The sequence below is a fragment of the Salvelinus namaycush genome, chromosome 3 (genome assembly GCF_016432855.1).
Source record: "Salvelinus namaycush isolate Seneca chromosome 3, SaNama_1.0, whole genome shotgun sequence".
Classification (NCBI taxonomy): Eukaryota; Metazoa; Chordata; class Actinopteri; order Salmoniformes; family Salmonidae; genus Salvelinus; species Salvelinus namaycush.
In genome coordinates, this window is record NC_052309.1 from 90762420 (window position 1) to 90772855 (window position 10436).

Below are 10436 nucleotides of genomic sequence, written 5' to 3' on the forward strand. Positions count from 1 at the left end.
GAGTGTGATGCAACACAGTCAGTCCCTGGAGGATAAGAGTGTGATGCAACACAGTCAGTCCCTGGAGGATAAGAGTGTGATGCAACACAGTCAGTCCCTGGAGGATAAGAGTGTGATGCAACACAGTCAGACCCTGGAGGATAAGAGTGTGATGCAACACGGTCAGTCACTGATCACTAGCTTTGTTCTGAACAGTCAGTCACCGATCACTAGCTTTGTTCTGAACAGTCAGTCACCGATCACTAGCTTTGTTCTGAACAGTCAGTCACCGATCACTAGCTTTGTTCTGAACAGTCCGTCACCGATCACTAGCTTTGTTCTGAACAGTCAGTCACCGATCACTAGCTTTGTTCTGAACAGTCAGTCACCGATCACTAGCTTTGTTCTGAACAGTCAGTCACTGATCACTAGCTTTGTTCTGAACAGTCAGTCACTGATCACTAGCTTTGTTCTGAACAGTCAGTCACTGATCACTAGCTTTGTTCTGAACAGTCAGTCACTGATCACTAGCTTTGTTCTGAACAGTCAGTCACCGATCACTAGCTTTGTTCTGAACAGTCAGTCACCGATCACTAGCTTTGTTCTGAACAGTCAGTCACCGATCACTAGCTTTGTTCTGAACAGTCAGTCACTGATCACTAGCTTTGTTCTGAACAGTCAGTCACTGATCACTAGCTTTGTTCTGAACAGTCAGTCACTGATCACTAGCTTTGTTCTGAACAGTCAGTCACTGATCACTAGCTTTGTTCTGAACAGTCAGTCACCGATCACTAGCTTTGTTCTGAACAGTCAGTCACCGATCACTAGCTTTGTTCTGAACAGTCAGTCACCGATCACTAGCTTTGTTCTGAACAGTCAGTCACCGATCACTAGCTTTGTTCTGAACAGTCAGTCACCGATCACTAGCTTTGTTCTGAACAGTCAGTCACCGATCACTAGCTTTGTTCTGAACAGTCAGTCACCGATCACTAGCTTTGTTCTGAACAGTCAGTCACCGATCACTAGCTTTGTTCTGAACAGTCAGTCACAGATCACTAGCTTTGTTCTGAACAGTCAGTCACAGATCACTAGCTTTGTTCTGAACAGTCAGTCACTGATCACTAGCTTTGTTCTGAACAGTCAGTCACTGATCACTAGCTTTGTTCTGAACAGTCAGTCACTGATCACTAGCTTTGTTCTGAACAGTCAGTCACTGATCACTAGCTTTGTTCTGAACAGTCAGTCACCGATCACTAGCTTTGTTCTGAACAGTCAGTCACCGATCACTAGCTTTGTTCTGAGCAGTCAGTCACCGATCACTAGCTTTGTTCTGAACAGTCAGTCACCGATCACTAGCTTTGTTCTGAGCAGTCAGTCACCGATCACTAGCTTTGTTCTGAACAATCAGTCACCGATCACTAGCTTTGTTCTGAACAGTCAGTCACCGATCACTAGCTTTGTTCTGAACAGTCAGTCACCGATCACTAGCTTTGTTCTGAACAGTCAGTCACCGATCACTAGCTTTGTTCTGAACAGTCAGTCACTGATCACTAGCTTTGTTCTGAACAGTCAGTCACTGATCACTAGCTTTGTTCTGAACAGTCAGTCACTGATCACTAGCTTTGTTCTGAACAGTCAGTCACGGATCACTAGCTTTGTTCTGAGAGCCAGTTGTACTTTTCCTATGTGGAGCTGGTCGGGGAGCTGAAGGAGACACTGTTTAACATGTCTCATATGTCTGCTTCTTTTCAACCAACAGTCTCTCCGGGACGACGACCTGAAGGTTCTGGGGAGAGACCATAACTCCCAGCATGCTTTGCAGACCGTAGCGGAGGCTCGGAGGCTCTGCCCGGGTAGGGTGTCAGTCGACGTCATGTTCGGACGTCCTGGTCAGAGCGTTGCATCCTGGGAGTTGGAATTGGATGAGCTGCTGTCGGTGTGTGATGACCACGTCTCCCTGTACCAGCTGACCCTGGAAAGAGGCATGTCTTCCTAACACTGATAGTTTTTTGGGTATTTAGAAGTTGAATTGACAGGTACAGATGGGGAGATGGAGGAGAGGACTACAGGAGAGACAGTAGCAGGAACACCACCACTACACCGCCCCAGCAGACTGAATTTACAGATATTTTCAAGAAGGTTTTACTTGCAGTGACTGTGATATGTGGTTGTTTTTACTTAGCGTAGTTGAGTTAGTAGCTGTATTGATTGACAGGTAATAGGTATCCAAATGAATATATGACCTGACTGTAAGTCACTCTGGATAAGAGATTCTGCTGCTAAATGACTCCAATGTAAACATGTCAACTACAGGCACACAGCTCTTCAGACAGGTCCAGAAAGGCCAAGTGAGCGTGCCCAGTGATGACATCACAGCTGTCATGTATGAATCTGCCAGGAGGATTCTTCAGAAGAGAGGCTATCTGCAGTATGAGGTGTCCAACTTTGCAAGAAATGTAAGTTCTACTCTCTTTCTCTCTCTGTGTGTGTGTGTGTGTGTGTGTGTGTGTGTGTGTGTGTGTGTGTGTGTGTGTGTGTGTGTGTGTGTGTGTGTGTGTGTGTGTGTGTCCTACCACTGTGCTATAGTAGAAATACTTTTAGTAGAAAACCCTGCTGTAGAAATACATTTAGTAGAAAACCCTGCTGTAGAAATACATTTAGCAGAAAACCCTGCTGTAGAAATACCTTTAGTAGAAAACCCTGCAGTATAAACACCTTTAGTAGAAAACCCTGCAGTATAAACACCTTTAGTAGAAAACCCTGCAGTATAAACACCTTTAGTAGAAAACCCTGCTGTAGAAATACATTTAGTAGAAAACCCTGCTGTAGAAACACCTTTAGTAGAAAACCCTGCTGTAGAAACACCTTTAGTAGAAAACCCTGCTGTAGAAATACCTTTAGCAGAAAACCCTGCTGTAGAAATACCTTTAGTAGAAAACCCTGCTGTAGAAACACCTTTAGTAGAAAACCCTGCAGTATAAACACCTTTAGTAGAAAACCCTGCTGTAGAAATACCTTTAGTAGAAAACCCTGCAGTATAAACACCTTTAGTAGAAAACCCTGCAGTATAAACACCTTTAGTAGAAAACCCTGCAGTATAAACACCTTTAGTAGAAAACCCTGCTGTAGAAATACCTTTAGTAGAAAACCCTGCTGTAGAAATACCTTTAGTAGAAAACCCTGCAGTATAAACACCTTTAGTAGAAAACCCTGCTGTAGAAATACATTTAGCAGAAAACCCTGCAGTATAAACACCTTTAGTAGAAAACCCTGCTGTAGAAATACATTTAGCAGAAAACCCTGCTGTAGAAATACATTTAGTAGAAAACCCTGCTGTAGAAATACATTTAGCAGAAAACCCTGCAGTATAAACACCTTTAGTAGAAAACCCTGCTGTAGAAATACATTTAGTAGAAAACCCTGCAGTATAAACACCTTTAGTAGAAAACCCTGCTGTAGAAATACCTTTAGTAGAAAACCCTGCTGTAGAAATACATTTAGTAGAAAACCCTGCTGTAGAAATACCTTTAGTAGAAAACCCTGCTGTAGAAATACATTTAGTAGAAAACCCTGCTGTAGAAATACCTTTAGTAGAAAACCCTGCTGTAGAAATACCTTTAGTAGAAAACCCTGCTGTAGAAATACATTTAGTAGAAAACCCTGCTGTAGAAATACCTTTAGTAGAAAACCCTGCAGTATAAACACCTTTAGTAGAAAACCCTGCTGTAGAAATACCTTTAGTAGAAAACCCTGCTGTAGAAATACATTTAGTAGAAAACCCTGCTGTAGAAATACATTTAGCAGAAAACCCTGCAGTATAAACACCTTTAGTAGAAAACCCTGCTGTAGAAATACCTTTAGTAGAAAACCCTGCAGTATAAACACCTTTAGTAGAAAACCCTGCAGTATAAACACCTTTAGTAGAAAACCCTGCTGTAGAAATACCTTTAGTAGAAAACCCTGCAGTATAAACACCTTTAGTAGAAAACCCTGCTGTAGAAATACATTTAGCAGAAAACCCTGCTGTAGAAATACATTTAGTAGAAAACCCTGCTGTAGAAATACCTTTAGTAGAAAACCCTGCTGTAGAAATACATTTAGTAGAAAACCCTGCTGTAGAAATACCTTTAGTAGAAAACCCTGCTGTAGAAATACCTTTAGTAGAAAACCCTGCTGTAGAAATACATTTAGTAGAAAACCCTGCTGTAGAAATACCTTTAGTAGAAAACCCTGCTGTAGAAATACATTTAGTAGAAAACCCTGCTGTAGAAATACCTTTAGTAGAAAACCCTGCTGTAGAAATACCTTTAGTAGAAAACCCTGCTGTAGAAATACATTTAGTAGAAAACCCTGCTGTAGAAATACCTTTAGTAGAAAACCCTGCAGTATAAACACATTTAGTAGAAAACCCTGCAGTATAAACACCTTTAGTAGAAAACCCTGCTGTAGAAATACATTTAGTAGAAAACCCTGCTGTAGAAATACATTTAGTAGAAAACCCTGCTGTAGAAATACATTTAGTAGAAAACCCTGCAGTATAAACACCTTTAGTAGAAAACCCTGCTGTAGAAACACCTTTAGTAGAAAACCCTGCTGTAGAAATACATTTAGCAGAAAACCCTGCTGTAGAAATACATTTAGTAGAAAACCCTGCTGTATAAACACCTTTAGTAGAAAACCCTGCTGTAGAAATACCTTTAGTAGAAAACCCTGCTGTAGAAACACCTTTAGTAGAAAACCCTGCTGTAGAAATACCTTTAGTAGAAAACCCTGCTGTAGAAACACCTTTAGTAGAAAACCCTGCAGTAGAAACACCAGGCTATTCTCTGTGCTGTATTGGTTGTGGTAACTATTGAATATGAATATTACCTGCTACAGTCAGCACACATCTGTAATATACCTTGTGTATTTTCTGTTTGTTTTGAAGGGTGCCATCAGCCAACACAATATGAGCTACTGGAAGGCCAGTCAGTATCTTGGAGTGGGCCCAGGTGAGTTAATAGTGCTTTATGAATGCTCTATAAAGACTTAATGAATGCTCTATAACACCGTAATAAATGCTCTATAATACCGTAATGAATGCTCTATAAAGACGTAATGAATGCTCTATAACACCGTAATGAATGCTCTATAATACCGCAATGAATGCTCTATAATACCGTAATGAATGCTCTATAAAGACTGTATGAATGCTCTATAATACCGTAATGCATGCTCTATAAAGACTTAATGAATGCTCTATAACACCGTAATGAATGCTCTAATACCGTAATGAATGCTCTATAAAGACTTTATGAATGCTTTATAATACCGTAATGAATGCTCTATAAAGACTTTATGAATGCTCTATAATACCGTAATGAATGCTCTATAAAGACTTAATGAATGCTCTATAATACCGTAATGAATGCTCTATAAAGACTTAATGAATGTTCTATAACACCGTACTGAATGCTCCATAAAGACTTTATGAATGCTCTATAAAGACTAAATGAATGCTCTATAATACCGTAATGAATGCTCTATAAAGACTTAATGAATGTTCTATAACACCGTACTGAATGCTCCATAAAGACTTTATGAATGCTCTATAACACCGTAATAAATGCTCTATAAAGACTTTATGCATGCTCTATAACACCGTTATGAATGCTCTATAGCACCATTATGAATGCTCTATAACACCATTATGAATGCTCTATAAAGACTTTATGCATGCTCTATAACACCCTAGTGAATGCTCTATAACACCGTAATGAATGCTCTATAAAGACTTTATGAATGCTCTATAACACCGTAATGAATGCTCTATAACACCATAGTGAATGCTCTATAACACCGTAATGAATGCTCTATAAAGACTTTATGAATGCTCTATAAAGCCTTCATCTGTGGTTGTTTATTTGAAGAGGGACTCTTCTGTCTACCAGGTGCCCATGGTCGCTTCGTCCCCCATGGAGAGGGGGATGTGTGTCGAGAGGCCCGTACCCAGACTCTGGAGCCTGATGTCTGGTTGAGAGAGGTGCAGCAGAGGGGTCACGGGACTCGACGCAGGATACCCCTCACTTACCTGGGACTGTGAGTCAACTACTTTCCGCTTCAGGCTGTTTACCTGCAGAATTCACACCGTGCTGCTCATTAAAGGGATAATCCACTCCAGAATGAAATTCCTGTCAATTTGTTAATAATCTATGATCTCTGAGTGGGTAAGATAACTATTTTCACCATGATTTGACTTCTAAGTGGTCCGTCTGTGCAAACAGAAAATCGTGTCGTGCCACGTCATCGCGATAAGGCTCTCGTCACTGTAGATCGGGAATAACAAACTATCACATTTCATAACGCTTAAAAAATCAGTAAGTGCACTCCCCATATCAGCCAGTAGAGGGCATGGACAGACTGGTTGACTGAGTCAGCTGATCTACTGTCTGCTCTTCAGACTGTTCACCTGCAGGGTTCACACGGTGCTGCAGGTTAATGACCTACTTCTAATAATACTGTTCACCTGCAGGGTTCACACGGTGCTGCACGTTAATGACCTACTTCTAATAATACTGTTCACTGCAGGGTTCACACGGTGCTGCACGTTAAGGACCTACTTCTAATAATACTGTTCACCTGCAGGTTCCACGGTGCTGCATGTTAATGATCTACTTCTAATAATACTGTTCACCTGCAGGGTTCAAACGGTGCTGCACGTTAATGACCTACTTCTAATAATACTGTTCACCTGCAGGGTTCACACGGTGCTGCACGTAATGACCTACTTCTAATAATACTGTTCACCTGCAGGGTTCACACGGTGCTGCACGTTAATGACCTACTTCTAATAATACTGTTCACCTGCAGGTTCACACGGTGCTGCACGTTAATGACCTACTTCTAATAATACTGTTCACCTGCAGGGTTCACACGGTGCTGCACGTTAATGACCTACTTCTAATAATACTGTTCACCTGCAGGGTTCACACGGTGCTACACGTTAATGACCTACTTCTAATAATACTGTTCACCTGCAGGGTTCACAACGGTGCTGCACGTTAATGACCTACTTCTAATAATACTGTTCACCTGCAGGTTCACACGGTGCTGCACGTTAATGATCTACTTCTAATAATACTGTTCACCTGCAGGGTTCACACGGTGCTGCACTTAATGACCTACTTCTAATAATACTGTTTCACGCGTGCTGCACGTTAATGACCTACTTCTAATAATACTGTTCACGCTGCAGGGTTCACACGCGTGCTGCACGTTAATGACCTACTTCTAATAATACTGTTCACCTGCAGGGTTCACACGGTGCTGCAGGTTAATGACCTACTTCTAATAATACTGTTCACCTGCAGGGTTCACACGGTGCTGCACGTTAATGACCTACTTCTAATAATACTGTTCACCTGCAGGGTTCACACGGTGCTGCACGTTAATGACCTACTTCTAATAATACTGTTCACCTGCAGGGTTCACACGGTGCTGCACGTTAATGACCTACTTCTAATAATACTGTTCACCTGCAGGGTTCACACGGTGCTGCACGTTAATGACCTACTTCTAATAATACTGTTCACGCTCCAGGGTTCACACGGTGCTGCACGTTAATGACCTACTTCTAATAATACTGTTCACCTGCAGGGTTCACACGGTGCTGCACGTTAATGACCTACTTCTAATAATACTGTTCACCTGCAGGGTTCACACGGTGCTGCAGGTTAATGACCTACTTCTAATAATACTGTTCACCTGCAGGGTTCACCGGTGCTGCACGTTAATGACCTACTTCTAATAATACTGTTCACCTGCAGGGTTCACACGGTGCTGCACGTTAATGATCTACTTCTAATAATACTGTTCCCAGGGTGCTGCATGTTAATGACTACTTCTAATAATACTGTTCACCTGCAGGGTTCACACGTGCTGCACGTTAATGATCTACTACTAATAATACTGTTCACCTGCAGGGTTCACACGGTGCTGCACGTTAATGATCTACTTCTAATAATACTGTTCACCTGCAGGGTTCACACGGTGCTGCACGTTAATGATCTACTTCTAATAATACTGTTCACGCGGTGCTGCACGTTAATGACCTACTTCTAATAATACTGTTCACCTGCAGGGTTCACACGGTGCTGCACGTTAATGACCTACTTCTAATAATACTGTTCACCTGCAGGGTTCACACGGTGCTGCACGTTAATGATCTACTTCTAATAATACTGTTCACCTGCAGAGTTCACACGGTGCTGCACGTTAATGACCTACTTCTAATAATACTGTTCACCTGCAGGGTTCACACGGTGCTGCACGTTAATGATCTACTACTAATAATACTGTTCACCTGCAGGGTTCACACGGTGCTGCACGTTAATGACCTACTTCTAATAATACTGTTCACCTGCAGGGTTCACACGGTGCTGCACGTTAATGACCTACTTCTAATAATACTGTTCACCTGCAGGTTCACACGGTGCTGCACGTTAATGACCTACTTCTAATAATACTGTTCACCTGCAGGGTTCACACGGTGCTGCACGTTAATGACCTACTACTAATAATACTGTTCACGGTGGTGCTGCACGTTAATGACCTACTTCTAATAATACTGTTCACGCGGTGCTGCACGTTAATGACCTACTACTAATAATACTGTTCACACGGTGCTGCACGTTAATGACCTACTTCTAATAATACTGTTCACCTGCAGGGTTCACACGGTGCTGCACGTTAATGACCTACTACTAATAATACTGTTCACGTGGTGCTGCACGTTAATGACCTACTTCTAATAATACTGTTCACCTGCAGGGTTCACACGGTGCTGCACGTTAATGACCTACTTCTAATAATACTGTTCACCTGCAGGTTCACACGGTGCTGCACGTTAATGACCTACTTCTAATAATACTGTTCACCTGCAGGGTTCACACGGTGCTGCACGTTAATGACCTACTTCTAATAATACTGTTCACCTGCAGGTTCACACGGTGCTGCACATTAATACCTACTTCAATAATACTGTTCACCTGCAGGGTTCACAGGGTGCTGCACGTTAATGATCTACTTCTAATATACTGTTCACCTGCAGGGTTCACACGGTGCGGCACGTTAATGATCTACTTCTAATAATACTGTTCACCTGCAGGTTTCACACGGTGCTGCACGTTAATGATCTACTACTAATAATACTGTTCACCTGCAGGGTTCACACGGTGCTGCACGTTAATGATCTACTTCTAATAATACTGTTCACAGCGGTGCTGCATGTTAATGATCTACTTCTAATAATACTGTTCACCTGCAGGGTTCACACGGTGCTGCACGTTAATGATCTACTACTAATAATACTGTTCACCTGCAGGTTTCACACGGTGCTGCACGTTAATGATCTACTTCTAATAATACTGTTCACCTGCAGGTTTTCACACGGTGCTGCACGTTAATGATCTACTTCTAATAATACTGTTCACGGCGTGCTGCACGTTAATGACCTACTTCTAATAATACTGTTCACCTGCAGGGTTCACACGGTGCTGCACGTTAATGACCTACTTCTAATAATACTGTTCACCTGCAGGGTTCACACGGTGCTGCACGTTAATGATCTACTTCTAATAATACTGTTCACCTGCAGAGTTCACACGGTGCGGCACGTTAATGACCTACTTCTAATAATACTGTTCACCTGCAGGGTTCACACGGTGCTGCCGTTATGACCTACACTAATAATACTGTTCACCTGCAGGGTTCACACGGTGCTGCACGTTAATGACCTACTTCTAATAATACTGTTCACCTGCAGGGTTCACACGGTGCTGCACGTTAATGACCTACTTCTAATAATACTGTTCACCTGCAGGGTTCACACGGTGCTGCACGTTAATGACCTACTTCTAATAATACTGTTCACCTGCAGGGTTCACACGGTGCTGCACGTTAATGACCTACTACTAATAATACTGTTCACGGTGGTGCTGCACGTTAATGACCTACTTCTAATAATACTGTTCACACTGCAGGGTTCACACTGTCTGCACGTTAATGACCTACTTCAATAATACTGTTCACCTGCAGGGTTCACACGGTGCTGCACGTTAATGATCTACTACTATAATACTGTTCACGCGGTGCTGCACGTTAATGACCTACTTCTAATAATACTGTTCACCTGCAGGTTCACACGGTGCTGCACGTTAATGACCTACTACTAATAATACTGTTCACGCTGGTGCTGCACACGTTAATGACCTACTTCTAATAATACTGTTCACCTGCAGGGTTCACAGGTGCTGCACGTTAATGACCTACTTCTAATAATACTGTTCACCTGCAGGGTTCACACGGTGCGGCACGTTAATGACCTACTTCTAATAATACTGTTCACCTGCAGGGTTCACACGGTTGCTGCACGTTAATGATCACTACTAATAATACTGTTCACCGCGTGCTGCACGTTA

General features: G+C 42.2%; 1 protein-coding gene across 1 annotated transcript in view; it reads left to right on the forward strand.

The window, feature by feature from the left end:
- The window catches only part of LOC120044116 (radical S-adenosyl methionine domain-containing protein 1, mitochondrial-like), a 21870-nt gene that overhangs the window by 4626 nt on the left and 6808 nt on the right, over window positions 1–10436 (forward strand). The window contains exons 4-7 of the mRNA XM_038988706.1: window positions 1739–1961; window positions 2293–2435; window positions 4907–4970; window positions 5910–6057. Coding sequence (XP_038844634.1) covers window positions 1739–1961; window positions 2293–2435; window positions 4907–4970; window positions 5910–6057 — 578 coding nt within the window. The remainder of the gene's footprint in view (window positions 1–1738; window positions 1962–2292; window positions 2436–4906; window positions 4971–5909; window positions 6058–10436) is intronic.